The sequence below is a fragment of the Anguilla rostrata genome, chromosome 8 (assembly GCF_018555375.3).
Source record: "Anguilla rostrata isolate EN2019 chromosome 8, ASM1855537v3, whole genome shotgun sequence".
Taxonomy (NCBI): Eukaryota; Metazoa; Chordata; class Actinopteri; order Anguilliformes; family Anguillidae; genus Anguilla; species Anguilla rostrata.
The window spans coordinates 8,648,644-8,667,838 of NC_057940.1; the positions used below are offsets into that span (position 1 = coordinate 8,648,644).

The 19,195-nt window shown below is 46.2% G+C and overlaps 1 protein-coding gene across 5 annotated transcripts in view; it reads right to left on the reverse strand.

Moving 5' to 3' along the window:
- The window catches only part of LOC135260731 (anion exchange protein 2-like), a 93,912-nt gene that overhangs the window by 36,173 nt on the left and 38,544 nt on the right, over positions 1–19,195 (reverse strand). For 4 of the 5 annotated variants that reach the window (XM_064346208.1, XM_064346205.1, XM_064346210.1 and 1 more), the window contains exon 2: positions 10,195–10,360. In XM_064346208.1, coding sequence (XP_064202278.1) covers positions 10,195–10,254 — 60 coding nt within the window. In that variant the 5' untranslated portion in view covers positions 10,255–10,360. Of the gene's footprint in view, positions 1–3,369; positions 3,511–10,194; positions 10,361–19,195 lie in introns of those variants that run through there. The other variant, XM_064346209.1, reaches the window with a different exon arrangement.

Consider the following 19,195-nt stretch of genomic DNA (forward strand, 5'->3'; position numbering starts at 1 on the left):
AACGGAGCTCGCCAACAGACTGGCTTTGTGCTCCCAGCAAACTCCAAGAGCAGGTGCAGGCTTCACACTGAATCTACATCATCGGATCCCACTCAAAAAACCTCCGACTTTGGGCACAGCTGCAGATACTTACCAAATATTTACCCACCCAGTCCGCAGTCGAGGCGTTACTCCAGGACGTCCCAAGACCAGCACCCATCACTGACACAGAATTATTTTAGGATGCCAGTGGGGAAATGAACACGCTGGCACATCACAGAAGTGCCTCCTGACCCCCCCCCCATGGGCACATTTAATAGGACAAGCTTCCTTTTCCGGCAGCGTCTGATTAATTGGGTTTTTTGGTGAGTGTTTATAAACGTTCAGTTCACACAATAGAACCGGGAGCCAAAGAGCAGCACCTGGACACTCAGATACTCGGCCGAGGGCCAGAGAACGAAGTCCGGAGAACAGGAAGTCTCACAGGAAGAACACCTACAGCCTTTCCTGGAGGTCGCCGCGACTGCCGAACAGACCGGGCCGCCGGTGTTACCCCTCTACCGTCCGCCATGCAAATCCCCGCGTATCCAGCGCACACAAACAGGAAGTGAAAGTCTAAGGTCCGCATTCGGCAGGAAACTGACTCAGCGAAGTGGGAGGAAGATAAGAACCCCCCATTCAATATCCCAGCTAAGGAAATTAATGGAAATAAGAGAGTAACAGGTTTCGGAAAGACGTCAGATTTTTAAGCTAAATGGCTTGTGACTTATGGTGTGCTATTGGTGAGAAAATGCTTGAAAACGAAAATAAAATCGGTCAATCGAGCAATACATCAGTCAATCGATCACCCATTCTGCTTTGAAGGCTTAAAGAATTATCAGGTAATGCGTATGTTTATATGCGTGGATTACTTTGGAAGTGCTTGAGGTGACAGTCTGGCAAAGCACAGAAACAATGGCTATTTAACCTGCTATTTAACAGCCTCCAGTCCACAGGCGCGCAACACAATCAGGGCATAACACATATACACTGCGCCACGTCCAGGTCTATACGAAACCTTCACGGGAGAGATTACGTAGTTTTCAAAGATCAATCGATCACAGTGTATTGTGGCGCAGTCCTAGCCCAACGCACAACGTGAGTGGAGCCCTCATGATGATCATCGGTACAGACAGAGAGAGAGCTGGAGACGCCGAGAGTTGACACAGATCCCACAGCACCCTGCCCAGAGGCAAGCGCGGTTATATTACAACTCTGCCTTTTAATCCCTGACATTCCTGAGACTGACAGGGGGAAATTGTTTTTCAGACAGAACCGTGTTAGGCAGAGGCTTCGGCTACCAGAGACACCACATCTACAGTAAGCACAGGATCCAGACTCCATGTTACTGTAGCCAGGAGAACATGCAGGATGTTAAATTTCCACATTGCGTTGGCTGCTAGGGGGTTAATGTTATGCTTCCAGAGACTGCATATGAACATACTAACACATTCACTGTAGTGTTAATTCACAATTATAAATGTAAACAGAAGTTTTTATATTGCGCTGGTACTCATTTCCTCGTACAGCACAGTCTCAGGTTGCTGTACCATAGGAAATAGTTCCAACCAAAAACAATATAATTAAAAAAAAATTTTTTTTAATAATCAGGCTATATATGGTACATGTGTACAACCCGAATAATGTCTTGACAGCAGCCATTGTAAACCCAGCAGGTCATATCCTTCATCACACACAAAACTGTATGGACAAATCCAAAACTGAAATGATATTAAAAACTCCATGAAGAGCACAATCCCTTCAAAAGACCAACTCCAACACATCAACTCCAAGAATTAACTCCAAGAATGAACCCCACAAATTGACTCCATAGCATAGTCCCTAAAGACTGATTCAAAATGGGTCTGTGGTCAATGGGGTGGGGTCTTTAGCTTTGTTTACATTTCATACAGTCAGGAATCAAGTCATCTCAACACTCCTGGAAGCGACAACGGAAGCAGCTGAAGTGCCTGATCCCGCTAACTTGAACACAATGGGCCTCATTCGCAATAAAATTATTATTCTTACTTTTGTTCTTAAGAATGTTCCAACGACAAAACCAATATGGGATTCGTGACACACGTGCAGACCTTTGTTTTTGTGCATAAGTAGGGGAGATGACCAATACGGACAGTAAATTTTATTGCGCAATACAGTTCACGTGATTAGCATAAGGAAACAGCCACGAACAAATACAGATAAGAAAAAAAAATGGTGAACGCAAAAAATGTTCTTGGGAACGTTCTTACGCACAGCTTACGATCAAATGCGATCGTGCACGTTTCTGGAATGAGGCCCAATGTGAATAGACAGGAGCTGTGGACCTCTTGATATTAGCAACAGGAGCACAGCCATTGCCTACCCAGAGACAGCTCTCAGCTCTCTCAACACAAAAACGTTCTCACAGGGTCACTGGAATGTTTCTTCAACGTTACAACATTGCCGCTACTTGGCAGCGACGTGGTGAGAAAGTTTTCTGTTAGCTGAGAGGCTAGCGAATCGCCACTTGACATAAACAACCTGCTCAGGGATTGGAGAAGAAAACTAGCTTTTTGGCTCGTCAAACTCTGGCACTTTGACGTATAGACTACGCATCTGTGGAAGATGCTGTTTATGGTGCATAATCCCCGTCAAATAAACACAATGCATAAAATAAATAAACAGAAATAAATGGCTTTTCTCCAGTTTAAAGGAGCATGCTGGCAGCTTTCAGTCTCGTCCCTCAAGGTTAAACAAATCGGCCAGCGAAGACGCTGCTGTGAATCTCTCATTTTAAAAAAACGCAGCTGAGATAACAGCTCAGAGCGGACTGGCTGAGAGAGAAGACACAGTTTCAAAGTTTCAAAGCCCAGACAAGAGAAGAGTATCAACCCATCAGGAAGTTATAGTAGATCATTCCTCATTATTCAGATGTCTACGTAGCCCCTATAATAGAGTTATGCATCATTAGTAAATAGAAAACCCCAACCACTGTAACCTGTTGCGTCAAGGTGATCTCAACCACACATCAGCAGTGCCGATGAACCAAATTAATTTTAAGGAATCTTCTGGGACATCAACAAATATTGACATACATTGACTTTAACATATGGCGGAAGTCAGTATTCCTCTAGAAAGTGCTCCAAGTTTACAAAGTGAAAGAGAAGCCCAGAAAATGTGCTGAGTACAGAAGTATTATACAGTGGGCTTACTACTGCTTTTTGCTGAACAACAACAAAGTTCAAAGTTTGAGCAAACGTGTGTAAGAGGAGCACAGAATCCCACGTGTTACTACTCTCAGATACCCAGAATACCCGGCTCGGTGCTGAGCTCCCCAGCATTGTGCTGTCCATGTACACCACACATACTCACCTTTAAACTGTACAGGAAATCCATGGCTGCTCAGCCAGCCTCACAGTTCCGAGAAGGAAGCAGGCAGGCAGAGTCGTTTGTTAGAAAGCGGCTTTAAAAAAAAGAGGCTAAAATGGCAGTCTAAGCTGTTTTTTTTTCAGCCCCCCCCCTCTTCCCCCAAGTCCTGTCAAAGTTCGGGAAACTTGCCGTCGCGTATCCCTTTTTCTAGTCCCTCGTCATGTGACCGAAGCGGTCCCCCTCTCGAGGCAGGAAGTGGACACAGTTCAACACGGCAGCGTTTCTAAATATCTCCGCAGACTTGCCGCCTGAGAGTCCCATGCACGCACGCCCACAGAACCATGCAGGCATGCACCCCCCTTGTCTGCGCACTCTCACTCCGGGGAAGGGGGGTAATGATTAACTCCTAAAAAAAAAACAGCAGTTTATCTGGAAAACAGGCCCGGCAACAGCTAAAGAGAAGCCATAAACACACTTATCTAGAAATTGATTATTGGTTGCCAGGAGCGCCCGTCTATCTGGGGCACTGAACTAAAAGCCATTATGCCGTAAAACGGGAGCTGAAGCCATATATTCCCCGCGAGCTTTGCCAAATAGGAAGCCGCATGCCTGCGTAGCTAAGGCCCGGACTGGGATTTCGGGGGCCTTTCCTTTCATTGGCACAGGTGAGTGCAGGTGAGCCAGGTTAAGCCATCGGGGACGGCGGGTATGCCGTCCCGCCAAGTTACGGCTTGTCAACAGACACAATTCACAATTCACAAAACTTCGTCCACACAATAAAGCCCAAAACTTTTTTTGTGTTTTTTTTCCTTCTTCTTCTTTTTCCTGCCGATTACATAATCACAAATGCTCCAGGCCCACAAAGAATACGTCTACCCATTGGACATTTAGTTATATCAGCCAAGAAAGCCATCAGATACATGCGCAAACTTGACATTTATAGAAGTACACATATTCAAATAAATAAAAAAAAAAACTGCAGCCCTCACAGCTAGTTGGTAACGCATTTGGATTACTGAGAATAAGATGACTGAGAAGCCTGGGTTCAAATCACAGCTGGGATTCCAGCAAATCTGTTATTATCTAATTATTATTATCTAATCCGAACCCTGAGTCATCACACTGGCTTACTTGCTAACTAATAATTGCCTAAAATATTTTGTAAACTATTGCTTTTGGAACTGTATAATCTTTCTGGGAAACCCATTTATATTTCTTCAAACCTTAAAGGGTCGTCTAACTTCTTTGAAAGAATGAGCAAACAATGACATTAAAGAACGTTCCTTTTTTTGCAATGGTACATCCAATTGTTCGAATCGTTCTTGGTAAAACACACCCACACTTTTAGTTTCGCTTTCGGCGCTTTGACCGAGTTTAACTTTAGCCAACTTTAGCAAACGAGTCGACAGGGCCAGTGTATAACGCAAGTACAGACAGCACCGAAATTAAGCACGGAAATCTGCATTGTGATTCGGTCTGCTAGGTAACGGTGTACTGTAGGTCGTATGGGAATGATGGTCAATTTCACCGTTCAAGGCTATTTGTAAGTGTTCATAACTTACATTTCCTTATGCAATGTTGATATTCAAATTATATCACAATGTTCAATACATTTGTTTAGGAAAAGTCACAGCCATAGGCTATGGACTTCTTCACTGTAGGTTTTTGATTTTTTTAACGTTTGAAATTGACTGAGTTTCTACTGTTAATTCCTTTTTAACTAAGATGCCATAGCAACCCTGCAAACGCCACATTTCTAAATTAATGTTAGGTAGCCCTATAGATCCTCTACTGATATACAATCAAGTAGTAGGTCTGTCGTGTACACAATACCCCATTAAAAAACTTCTATTTAAAAATATGACACTTTCATTTATTTGTCATTCATGGTAAAGGACAAATGAGTGAATCCATGCCTATGTTTCTTTCAGCCTTTCAGTTTGCACGTATTTATGTTTTTTGTTATTTGACAGTGTCATGTGACACACAAAGCTTGAATGACCACGATCTCTTTAAATTGTAAAATGAAAAAACACAGGGCCAAGTTAAATAAATAATTTAGGAAACATTGGGTAGCACTGCTTTGGAATACAGGTTGTTTAATTTGTGTGGGCTAAAAGACAATTTATTGTTTCTTGTAACTTGGCCTAATTTTGAAATCAGCACTTTTAATGGCAGCCCTAGATTTCGTAAGCTTGAATTAATGACTTATAGACAGTGCTTTGAACGCGCGAGAAACTTGTACGTCAAAAACATGTTTTTCTTCAGATTATTATTTAACAGTGAAAGCAAACTCCAGACTGACTCGTGACTCAAGCTTCAAGGCTAATATTTTAAAGATTTAAACAAAAAAAAAAAACGATTCTGTCGGTAAAAAATTAACCCCTTCTCTGTGTTGACATCACCACGGGCACTCTATGTCACAGCCCCTAAAGGTAAAAGGATATAGCAGTGCACTCTGGGTGATGCTACTATGACAGGAACTCCAAGAAAGTATCTGAGAGTCCAAAATTTAGCCTGTGTAAGTCACCCTACGAAGTATATTATCTGTGAGTTTGTTTGGCTCATGAGGCTATACAATTACCTGCATATAACTGTCATTTAAAAAATTAACAAATCAATAAATTAATAAAATAATAATAATTAATATACACTTTCATTGAAAACATTAATCGGTGGTTTTATTTGGCTGAGGAAGTTATGTGCGTGGTGCAGGTTACCTTTCACCAGGATCTGAGCTGAGGTAATATAGGGCGCGCCCAATTAATTATGGGTGGGGCTTCCTGTGCTCCCCCCCCCGAAGCCTGGGAGAGGCTACACAAGAACAGCGGTTACCTCATTCCATGAAAAGGTAAAGGACCAAGTACGGGTCACTGTTTTTCTTGGGATTACCGCTCGGAGGAAAAACCAACAAACTGCTTTATTGAGTCACTGAAACAGTGCATTGTGGGAAACAGATTCAGAATCGGATGAACAAACGAGGGGGGGGGAACCCGACAGTCTCAGATGTGATTAAAGGGACATTTTGTGAAGTTCTCAAACACTCTGAGCAACGCCACCCCCCCCGCCCCCCCCCGTCCCCGTCCCCTGGAGGTGGATGCCCCGCTGTCTGCAGACGGACGGGGACAGTTTTACCCCAAACAGACACACCCGTGACCAGCGGCGGTCGGTCCGGTGACTCATCCACACGCCCTCATTGGTAGGCTACCAGAGCCCATTGTTACACAGAGCTGTGAGCCCGCCTCCCTACGCTCGACGCCACCAGCACCAGCCCCGCCTCCCTACGCTCGACGCCACCAGCACCAGCCCCGCCTCCCGGCGCCGGTCCGATCTGGCTTTTGCGAGTCCCTGGAGGAACGCGGCCGCCGTACCGCCGCGTATCACCCGCCAAAACGGGGAGGGAGGGAGCAGGCCGCCGTGCGAACCCCCTCTCAGCCAATTAGAGAGGGTTTCATGTGCGTTGCCTCCCGGCTGATTGGTCAGGAAGTCTCAGCTAATCACCCAGAGGGACGGTGGCCGAATGACTGTGTGTAAGAAAGAGAGAGAGAGAGAGAGAGAGAATGAGAGACAGAGAGATGGGGAAGGAGAGGGGGAGAGGGACAGGGGGATAGAGAGAGGGGGAGAGAGAGAGAGGGACAGGGGGATATATATATAGAGAGAGAGAAAGACAGAAAGAGGCTGCATAGATGTGGGGGGCAGCTGAAAAAGCACAAGCTACAGGTTGATGTAAGCATGGTATAACCTCCACGACGATGACGGTGGCACATGTGATCCCTACACAGGCTCCCCAGACGGCTGAAGTGTCCCACAGAACCTTGCTGCAACAGGCACAACAGCAGTGCCCCTCTCCTGGGATTCAAACCCGCAACATCTGCATTGCAAGGCCAGCTCCTCAACCATCATGCTATACCACCAACAGTGCACTCAGCGGGCACTAGGGTGCTCTCCCACTGAAAACACTCAAAGGCCTCATCGTCTGATTCACCTGACTGACCTGGTGCAGTGACACACACACTAACTCATTTACCGAGGCTTGCGCGCACAGTGGGTGTGTACTCGTGCGCGCACGTGGAAATACACACGTACGAGCACAAGAACGCACTGAAACAGCACACACACTCAGATCCGCAGTCGCTATCTGGCTCGCGGTCCGGACCTAGTGGGGCATCGGAGCGGCGCAGCATCCGAGCCCGAGTCGCTCTGCTATCTGGAAGCCACTAGCTTACTGCAAAAAGACCATCAAATGTACTAGAAGTAAATCAAACAGCTCCATCTTATACTCCTGGTCAGCTGACACTAGCTTCTACAGCACGAAATACTCGCATTAAAACACAGTAGAATACAACAAATCAAAAGCGACAGCGCTGGACTGTCACAATATGCTGCTATCTAATCAGACCGTCAGTTAAAGACACATGGGAGAAAAAACGAAGCACACGTGACTCACGAGCCCAATGCTGGTTTACTCGTACGCTGTGTAGTTATCTCCCCGACAGGCTTCGCAGCGGCCTGGCTGCGTGCGAGGCGTGGGCCGAGTCTCCCGTGCCGGCGCGGTCCGGCTCTGACGGCAAGGCGGGCCAATCGGACCGCCACACCGCTGGAAAAAGCTCGACAGCATCCGTAACTGGGCGCGAAGCCACAGCTGCGACGGTGCACCCGTGTTACCACAGTCTCCCTGGAAGCACAACGCTATTTTATTCAGCTTAAATGTGCTTGTTTGCTCACCCACAAAAGTAACTCCACAGACATCAGCACTAAAGAGGAGTCATTTAAATCCTTAAGAAAAAAAAAAATAGAGAGAGCTTTCCTCACAATCTTATTATAAGTTCCTCACTGGCTCAACAGCTGACAACCACTCAAGCCTTCCTACAGCATCTGTAATATCACTCGCTTTCAAATACTACTAGTTATGAATACTACCACTACTAATTTCAACTGTGAAGCCATGACCATGCAACAGCCAAATGGATGTCAACAGATAGGTCTGTCATAATCACTAAATCAAGAAATAATCCAGCAGTATATATACACACAATGAGAATGTTATTGTTATTAAAAATTAAGATCGACATGCTTACACTGTGCTGACCCACAAAAATCTTTGGACCGTGTGACCCACAGTGCTGAGTTTACTTCATGAAGTAACGCTTTGTTACGTAGCTAATGCGATAAACGTAGACTCGGCCAAGTGGGTCAATGCCACGCTCACTGCTATACTATGGGTTACAGATTTAGAGTGGGCCAACATAGCTCAGGAGGTAAGAGCGCTTGTCTGGCAGTCGGACGGTTGCCGGTTCGATCCCCTGCCCTGGGCAAGTGTCCTTCAGCAAGATACCTGACCCCTAACTGCTCTGGTGAATGCAAATGATGAGGCATCAATTTTAAAGCGCTTTGGATAAAAGCGCTATATAAATGCAGTCCATTTACCATTTACCAGAGCATGCTCAGGACCTTGGAAAAGTGAATTTCATTGGCTGGTGGATGCTCTTGACAGAGTGCAATAAGCAGTATTGCATCACAATGTCATTACTTTATTTTCTTTTTTTTTGATTGCAATGTCTATAAGAGAATAAATTATCCATCGTGAATTATTTATCATCTTTGTGAAGGAGGGTGAACAGTCCACCTTTGATTTGTATCTTGTTTGATTCAGACGGGTGGAAATCAGAGAGGGTGGCAGTTAGGGTAGGGGATCACAGCTCAGAAGGTGTCACAGCAGGGGATCAAACCCCAGGCACACGGGGGGATTAGTGTACGGCCTGATGAGGGTCACCTGCCCTCTGGACCATGCGTCAAACCTCGTCCGTAACACCGCCTATCTCTGTCGTAACAGCTGCCTTCATAAACCCGAGTGGACTGTTTGATTTATACGCAGCTTTGGATGAGAACGGTGGGTAGAGGGACGGGAACAAGAGCACTCATAAATCCCAAATGTATTCATTAGGGAGAGAGCCCGTCCTTTCCACTGGAGTGCCGGTGGTATTCGCGTCCTTGAGCTGTTTGGAGAATCACGCTGGCCGTACTGACCCCTGTCCGTCTTGGGTGGCTCCAGGTTTTTTTTTTTTTGGCGTGAGTGACACAAACGCTTACATTTCAGACCTTCCTTAACGCGAGGACGGGGGATAGCGTGAAGATTCCGACGGTAAGACACGAGCACAACATCAAATAAGAGTGTGGAACGGCTGAGAGGAGAGGAAGAGGACTAGCCTATGAAAACACTGCAGCGCATCCTGTCTATGATTCAATCAAAGCAACTTTTCACTAATTTAATAAAGACTGATCGCAATGTAGTCTATTTTATAATTCAGTCAAAGTGAATCCTGACTAATTTAATAAAGACTGAACGCACTGTAGTCTATTTTACTCTCAGAGTAGGCTATATGAAGGTTCTGCAGGTTCTCCTCTGCAAGCACTAAGCACGAAGGAGAAAAGGTGCACAGGTAACAGTGACACAGGTGCGTTAAGGTGCACAGGTAACAGTGACACAGGTGCGTTAAGGTGCACAGGTAACAGTGACACAGGTGCGTTAAGGTGCACAGGTAACAGTGACACAGGTGCGTTGAGGTGCACAGGTAACAGTGACACAGGTGCGTTAAGGTGCACAGGTAACAGTGACACAGGTGCGTTGAGGTGCACAGGTAACAGTGACACAGGTGCGTTGAGGTGCACAGGTAACAGTCGCACAGGTGTGTTGAGGTGCACAGGTAACAGTGACACAGGTGCGTTGAGGTGCACAGGTAACAGTGACACAGGTGTGTTGAGGTGCACAGGTAACAGTCGCACAGGTGTGTTGAGGTGCACAGGTGAGGTTAAGGCTCGCACACTCACAGCGTGGACGACAGAGGCCGTGGCGGCGCTGAGGTCGCTGGGCTCCTGGGCGTGGCTCATGGCTCCGCAGGCTGTGTTCTGCTCCTCCTGCTGCGCTGACGCGGGTCTGGCTTTAGCCTTTCTCTTTCTCACTCTGACTCAACGGGGAGCTTTTGGGCAGCATAACCTGGAACCAGAGAGAACACAGAACGTAACGATACATAGAATGTAAAGATACACAGGACGTAAAAGATACACAGAACGTAAAGATACACGGAATGTAAAGATACACAGGACGTAAAAGATACACAGGACGTAAAGATACACAGAATGTAAAGATACACAGGACGTAAAAGATACACAGGATGTAAAGATACACAGGACGTAAAGATACACAGGACGTAAAGATACACGGACTTACAAGCACATAACCTGGAATCACAGAGAACACAGAACGTAAAGATACACGGAATGTAAAGATACACAGGACGTAAAGATACACAGGATATAAAGATACACAGGACGTAAAGATACACAGAACACAAAGATACACAGACTTAAGAGCTCTTTCTGTTTTATGGCACATGCATCATCACATGCACAGTAATACACAAGAGTGGCATATAATGTGAAAAAGACTAATGGGGAAAAACAAGAAGTCTTTCTTATTAAAAAAAAAAAAAGATTGGCCAAAAATTGCGCAGTAGCCTGACACATTCACAATAAAATAAAAAAACTATTAAAATAAAAATGACTGAAAAGCATGAACTTTCTTCATCAAACTGGACTCACAACTTAAATCACAGCCAGTGCCCTCACGTGTCCAACTGGAGAGGCGACAGAGACAGCCAGCGTATTTCACCTGAACTGCATTCGGAATGACACAACAGGTAAGTGAAAGCTTCAGGTGAGGCATCTATGTATGTCCATGAGTCTGGATGAAATGTCATGGATTTAATGACATGAAGTACGCGCAGACTACACAAGCACTCGCATGAGTTTCAGCATAGGAGTCATGCCTTGATCGCTGTATCTTAATGGCGAGCTCATATAAGATTGTAAAACAAGACGGAGCGATGCTCAGAGCCAAGAGTGACACGTCTACGTTTGTGTCTCTGAAAAAACTAATCTAATTTATCTCACAATTATCACCACGCTTATCTGATAGGCACTGGAACATAATCGTATATACTTGTAATTGCATATTTGATATGTCAGGGGCCAACGAATATTTAAACAATAGCCCTTGGAAAGCAATTCGCAAGCTTGGTTAGGGACACTCAGTTGGCGCGGCAACTGGAAACCCATGGAAACCCCCCCCCCCCCCAAAATTCCCGAGAACTTCACAGCTCCAGTTTGGAAGCTGAGCGCGGCAGCTGCAGCTGCTCAAAATGAATGGGAAAGCTTTTGGTTTGGGAGATGTACCTAGTTAGGCTAATACGGTCACATTAGTTTTTATTTGGCAGGATTGTTTTTGTCTGATTCTGATTAGGCAAATGTGATTCCAGTGCTAGTTTGTACTAGGCAGGATTGTTTGTTTGTTTGCTGAACAGGTTACCCTACAGGGTTGGAGTCCTGATCTATGTGGTCACTTCTGGCACTACGATCTTTACTCAACTCTAGTGTGTTTCTTTTGCACCTCTGCACCTTGAACTGATGCACTTGTTGTACGTCGCTCTGGATAAGAGCGTCTGCTAAATGCCTGTAATGTAATGTAATGTAATGTAATGAGATGAGTTGAAGAGGTCTGAAAAGCAGGGTGGGTAAGGGGAGGGGGGGGTAGGGGGGGTCCCCTGTCAGTTTTCAGTGGGGGGGGTAGGGGGGGGGGTCCCCTGTCAGTTTTCAGTGGGGGGGGGTCCCCTGTCAGTTTTCAGTGCTGTACTGAACAGAGCCACAGACGGGAGGTGTCGATACGCGAATGCGTCCTCACTCCTGCAAGGCCCCGACCCGCGTGCCGCCCGATATCGACCAGATAAGACCGCTACTGCGGCGACAGCAGTCTGATAAGGCGGACAAATCTGGCCATATAACTTTCGTACACTTTTCAGGCTCGGACAAAGACCCCCCCCCCCCCCCCGGACAAGAAGTGACAAGAAGCCTGGACACCGCCCCCCCCCACCTCCCCTGGACACAGATGAACTCTTTGTCCTAAGTACATTCTTGCGGCACTTTCAATTTTTTAACACGAGGACTGCCAGCCTTGCACTATAGCAAGGTCACTGACGTATTTCCTAGAATTTATTATTAATATTTTTTTTGTTAAGGAACAGCAAACAGAGCAAACCGGGGCAAGGCACTTGAGGTCCCAGAGCAAGCGAGCCACATTAAAACACCAACAGGCCAGCCAGCTCCGCCCCTTTATTCATGTTAAACGATGATCAATATAATCGTAAATATGGGTCATTAGTGTTAATGGGTGATAAGTAACAGCTCCTTGACGTCGATGTGCGGTCACAGCTTCTGGCTGTAAATCGCCGGGTAATTACACGCCAGGTTAGCAAAGCCACTGCGAGCAGTGTTCTCGAGTTCCTGAGTTTGTGCTGAGACTTGAGGTTTTGCAACCGGTGGACAGTTGAAAGTTATTATAATCCCATAAAGTTTGTTCTCATCGAGGAGTTTTGTTTTTTCCTTTTTTTCCAACCACAGTTGATTTTTTGGGGAGTTCAGGACCGGTCAGCCAGTTTTTTGTTTTTTTATGAAGGGTCTTCGCGGCACGGCCATTTCCCAAAACCGCTATACAAATAAAAACGAACTCGTATTTTTTTAAAAAGCAACCGGATCTCGAACGATAATGAATATGCACAGCTGGGCTTGCTCGTCTCTGCTGGAGTAAGGACAGAATCGCTCGCACTGAAACACAAAACCTCACGTCCAGAGCAAAACAACACGTGTGTGTGAGCATGTGAGTGTGTGTGAGTGTGTGTGTGTGTGTGCATGTGTGTAAGGCTGACAGAGAGAGCACAGGGACTCTGTGTGTGTGTGTGTGTGTGTCTGCATGTGTGTGTACATGCACATGTCTGTGTGTGTGTGTGTGTGTGTGTACATGCGCATGTCTGTGTGTATGTGGGTGTCTGTGTGTGTGTACATGCACATGTCTGTGCGTGTGTGTGTGTGTGTGTACATGCACATGTCTGTGTGTGTGTGTGTGTGTGTGTGTGAGTCTGACAGAGAGGGCCCAGGGACCCTCACAGCCCCCCTGCACAGCAGCACACCGGGGCAGCCCCTGAGGCGGGAGACTCATTCGCGAGGCGAGGGAAGTGATTAAAGGCCCATTAACCTCCCGGCAACCGTCCCAGCATGCAGCAGGTCACGGCCGGTCCGTGCCCCGCCCCACCGCTGCCCGGCGGTCCCGCGGCCTGCCGCCCCACCGCTGCCCGCTGGGAAAACGCTGCTCCTCGCGTTACATCATCGTTCAGTCCGCCCGGCTCACCCCTGCCCCAGCATCCCGAAAACGCGGCAGAATAACTTCAAACGCAGGGGGCGAAGCGAGAACTCGCCGAACACAATCCCCGAAATCCGAGGAGGATCAAAAAAAAAAAAAGGAGGCGACACAATGACCGAAACCCGAGGAGGTCTTAAAGAGGAGGAACGAATAATCCCCCTCACAGGTAAACTCGGGTGATCTGCTTCACCTCCGCGCGGTGTCCGATTAAATCCAGTTTTAAGGGTTTTGTTTCTCTGCTTAGCGTCGTTTGCAGAGTACCCAGCCTCAACAAAGGGTTCTGCTGGTAGTTCGGCTCAAAGGCCACACATTCTTCAATGATTCCTGAGGTATTTAAACATATAAAAGGCCAAGCTAATAATAATTTAAAAAACCTGGATAAAGAGCCAATCGTGTTCACAAAAGGCACTTGAAAAGGATCGTTTTTCCCGTTTTTTGTTCGTTGTCATTTTCACAAGTGGCAGAGAGTCTAAATAGACACTGGGAAAGATGCTTGGTCTGCAGGACAGCTGGTTTCATTAAAGGACCGATCAGTCCTAACAGGGCGGTCAATTTTCAACAGGACAGGAATGGAAGCTGCAAATATTTCTGAGAGCACAGGCGAAACTGCGCTGAATGAGCTGCTGTTGAGCACAGCTGCGACTGCACAGAGTAAGAGACCCACAGAAGAGACTTTAGAGAAGCTCAATGGCCCTAAAAAGCTCTGGTAAATGTGGATGGCAAAGACCAGTCTGTTGTGGCGGTTAAAGCTAACTGTTACGACCGTAAGATGGGGAGAAATCAGTTGTGCCCTTGAGCAATGTTCAGTAATCCCTTTGAAGTGTAGGTTTTCTGGAATGTTTTTTTGTTTTGTTTTTGTCGCCTGGACCGCAACAGCGGGGCCAGCCCTATAAACGCGAATGTCTGTGACTGAGTGACTGAGTGACCGAGTGAGTGACGAAGCTACACCATTGGTCGGCCGAGTTATGATGTTACACCAATGGTCGGCCAGATGAAGTGTGTTAGGTCCAGCCATATACTAGGTTTTGACCTGGTCTTGTTCTCTCCAAAACTCCAAGTCAGTGTTCTAGAACGTCATAGCTTTCAGTTACCAGCAACGATTGTTACATCAGCATTAGAATGTTCAGTTAAGAATATTCTAATCACATATTTGTGACGTCACACCTTAAATGGTTCAAAGGAACATCTGGAGACTGCGAAGCATACTGTCTTGACCCTAATACAAAACCCAACGACAGGGATAAGGTGGCAGTGCACAGCTGACGTCACCAACTACCGCAAATCAAATATTTTGGTAGCAGTCAGGTCCTATGGTGCGATCTTCATGTGGGCTGTGATTGCTTCTTGCGCATTGAGGTACCATCAGGACAGAACAACAGCTGAGGACAACTAGGAGACTCAGAATTTTCCTGAGCAAAAACAACACGACAATAATGACAGCAAACACAAGTCAGAGAGAAATAATCTTATGTACATAGCAGGGGAAAAAGAAAGTACTTTTCTCTATTAGCAGGGCCTAGGATTTGAAAGGGGGGGGTCAATTCCATCTTAAATTCAGACAATTCAAAAACTGAACTTCAGTTCATGAATTGAAAAATGCCTCTAATCTGAATTCATGTTGTTGACTGAATTGAAAACGGAACAGGGCCCAGTCCTGCTGGCTGCAAAATAATAATTCCATCCTGTATTCCCTAAATGTATGCCCCTTTCTTTCCCTCCTGCTGGTCTTCCACTGTGAGTTTACTCCTGCTAACACTAACCCTCATCCTGCTAACTCTAACCTTAACCCAAACTCTAATGCTGCTAACCCTAACCCTTATCCTGCTAACTCTAACCTTAACTCAAACTTTAATCCTGCTAACCCTAACCCTCATCCTGCTAACTCTAACCTTAACCCAAACTCTAATCCATCTAACCTTAACCCTCATCCTGCTAACTCTAACCTTAACCCACATCCTGGTAACTCTAACCTTAACCCAAACTGTAATCCTGCTAACCCTAACCCTAATTTTGCTAACCTGAACCCAAACCCAAATTTGATCATGGGACATCTTATCTCAGAAATTTCTCAAGATACATCAGCCCTTCAGGAAGACCGATTAATGTGTGACAGCTATATCGGACCCTAAAGGCACTTTTGAGTTGTGTTGGAGACAACCAAGTTGTGTTTTTTTTCCAATATTTCACACAGTGTAACCATGGACACCATTATGTTGCATATCACCAGACAGCCACCCCATTTTTAACATTACTCAGCTAGACGTTAGAGGTGGAAAGGTCCCTCCAAAGAATTAAATAAAAGAGAGAGGAAAGATGAAATTCAGCTGTACTACAGGTACGCAGCCAGAGGTCAAAACCTGAGCATGAGGAGGAGGGAGGTGGCAAAAAATAAAAGTGCAAAGTCATCGTCATCGTCCTCATCCCCCCCCTCCCCCCCCCAGATCAGCCGATGCTGTCAAGGTGACACAGGACCAGAGTGACTCAGCACACCAGACTGTCTGGAATTTCACAAAAACCTCTCTCAGCGTCTGGGTCAGAGCAGCCCTCAAACACAGCACCTGAATCACTACACACTGAGATACAGATGGAGAAGCTGAATCACTACACACTGAGGTACAGATGGAGAAGCTCAATCACTACACACTGAGGTACAGATGGAGAAGCTGAATCACTACACACTGAGGTACAGATGGAGAAGCTGAATCACTACACAATGAGGTACAGATGTAGAAGCTGAATCATTACACACTGAGGTACAGATGGAGAAGCTGAATCACTACACACTGAGGTACAGATGTGGAAGCTGAATCATTACACACTGAGGTACAGATGTAAAAGCTGAATCATTACACACTGAGGTACAGATGGAGAAGCTGAATCACTACACACTGAGGTACAGATGTGGAAGCTGAATCATTACACACTGAGGTACAGATGGAGAAGCTGAATCACTACACACTGAGATACAGATGTAGAAGCTGAATCATTACACACTGAGGTACAGATGTAGAAGCTGAATCACTACACACTGAGGTACAGATGGAGAAGCTGAATCACTACACACTGAGGTACAGATGGAGAACCTGTATCGCTACACACTGAGGTACAGATGTAGAAGCTGAATCATTACACACTGAGGTACAGATGGAGAAGCTGAATCACTACACACTGAGGGACAGATGTAGACGCTGAATCATTACACACTGAGGTACAGATGGAGAAGCTGAATCATTACACACTGAGGTACAGATGGAGAAGCTGAATCATTCCACACGGGTACAGATGGAGAAGCTGAATCATTACACACTGAGGTACAGATGGAGAAGCTGAATCACTACACACTGAGGTACAGATGTAGAAGCTGAATCATTACACACTGAGGTACAGATGGAGAAGCTGAATCACTACACACTGAGGTACAGATGGAGAAGCTGAATCACTACACACTGAGGTACAGATGGAGAAGCTGAATCACTACACACTGAGGTACAGATGGAGAACCTGTATCGCTACACACTGAGGTACAGATGTAGACGCTGAATCATTACACACTGAGGTACAGATGGAGAAGCTGAATCATTACACACGGGTACAGATGGAGAAGCTGAATCACTACACACTGAGGTACAGATGGAGAAGCTGAATCACTACACACTGAGGTACAGATGGAGAAGCTGAATCACTACACACAGGGGTAGAGATGGAGATGGTTGAGCTTTCTATCACCTCTCGATGCAGACTAAATTTTAATGCAAGTGAAATCACAGACAGATTGCACACACGCCGACACAAACGCCTACGTACACACTCACAGACAGGAATCTGAATGAAAATTAAAGCGTTCGAACAGAACGATGCTAATTCACCAGTGAAACTAAACACAGCGGCTACAGCACGGAATCTGGCTCCAGGAGCCCAACTGGACAGGCACGCTAGCCACACTAGTCCCCACCACGCCCCCCCCCCCCCACCCCCACACCCTCTCTCTCTCTCTGACGTCCAGATCAACTCGGGGGGGGGGGGGGGCGTGCAGTCATACCTGAGAGAGAGCGAGCTCCCGTGCCCCGTGTGACAGCCCTGTGCACTGAAGCCTGAGACGGGCACAGGCCACACAGATGGGGCCCTTACCGCCCTTCTCCGCTCGCTCTTCTGGGACACTGGCACCATTTTCTGAGGGGAACAATGCGGAGGCCCATCTCATTAACTACACCTCCCCCATACTGTGGGGCTCACGTGGTCCCTCTCCAAACCAGTTAGGCGGTGGGGGCGGGGGTTTGGAGGGGGACGGGGGGGTGGACGAAAAGTTCTACTGAAGGTGCCTATCCCCTACTGAGAGACTAAGATAGCTTACTGTGTGACACCATGCTAGTGATGCTTGGCCTTCGTTTCACAGCACCCCGTAGCCTTCCACAGGTATGCTGTTCTGTCGCTCTGCACACATTCAGACGGCCCTGCCTTGTGCCATGTCCACTTTGGGACTCTCAAATTCGGTTTCTGCGTTTTCGTTTGATTTCAGCAACTGTACATGACCCAACGGCCCTTGCAGTAAGGTGTGAGGTAAAGTCCTGTTTTTCCACACGGAAACTTAAGAAACGTGGAACACGCGGTTGAACATTTGACTTTGGAACAGCCCGTTCACATAATTTTTCTTGCATGGGCATTTAATTTAATTTAATTTAATTTAATTTAATAAGAAACAACCTAAACACAGCCGTTCAGGTGCAGGCTTGACGCAGAGCTGGATGTTCAGTAGTCTCTGGGTAAATGCTGAATTCGGATGGACTGAACAACCTGGTGATGCCATTACGTATACTTAAGTTTTTTCTGGGAGACGTGTGCCACAGTTTCCAATGAAAAGAGCCCTATTTCCAGTTCCTCCACCACACAATAAACATTTCTACTTCCTGTTTGCATGTTCATACAGCGGAACATATTTAAAAAAAGCAAGCTGGGAGAAGACTGGACTGAGCCAGTATACCTAACTACCAGACCTGGATCAAATACGTATTTGTTTTGGATTCAGATACTTTTCTGTGCTCTATTGATATTGCCTGGTGTAACTGAGCCTGCCAATATGGCAGAAGGTGGGGTTTGCAATTTTTATGCAAGTATTTCATCGGTTCCAGTACACCAGACAAGATCAGTAAAGTGTAGAAAAGTATTTGAATCCAAAACAAATACGTGTTTGACCCAGGTCTACTATCTACACCACAAGGTAACGCAAATTTGCAGAAAGCCCGAGTTGCACTATAGTATATAGTGTAAATTGTCCATGCATAAATACATTATCTGTTCCCTCAGGGTAGAAGTCTCACTCTCAGTCCAACTCCTGGCAGGTTTCCCAGTAATCAAACACTGTGATCAACGCCTCAGGAGCCAGCAGTGATTGTTCAGTATTATCAATGTTCCGGCCCCTGCTCCTCGGTGTTGAAATTTTGAACTGATACTGGGATGGTGCCTGAGAACTCTGAGAAAACACAACAGAAGAATTTTAGAAAGGTTCTACAGTTACGTCTTCTGTCTTTGGGTTTTATCCCCATGGCTACTTCCAGCACTCCAACCCACCACCCCCCCCCACCA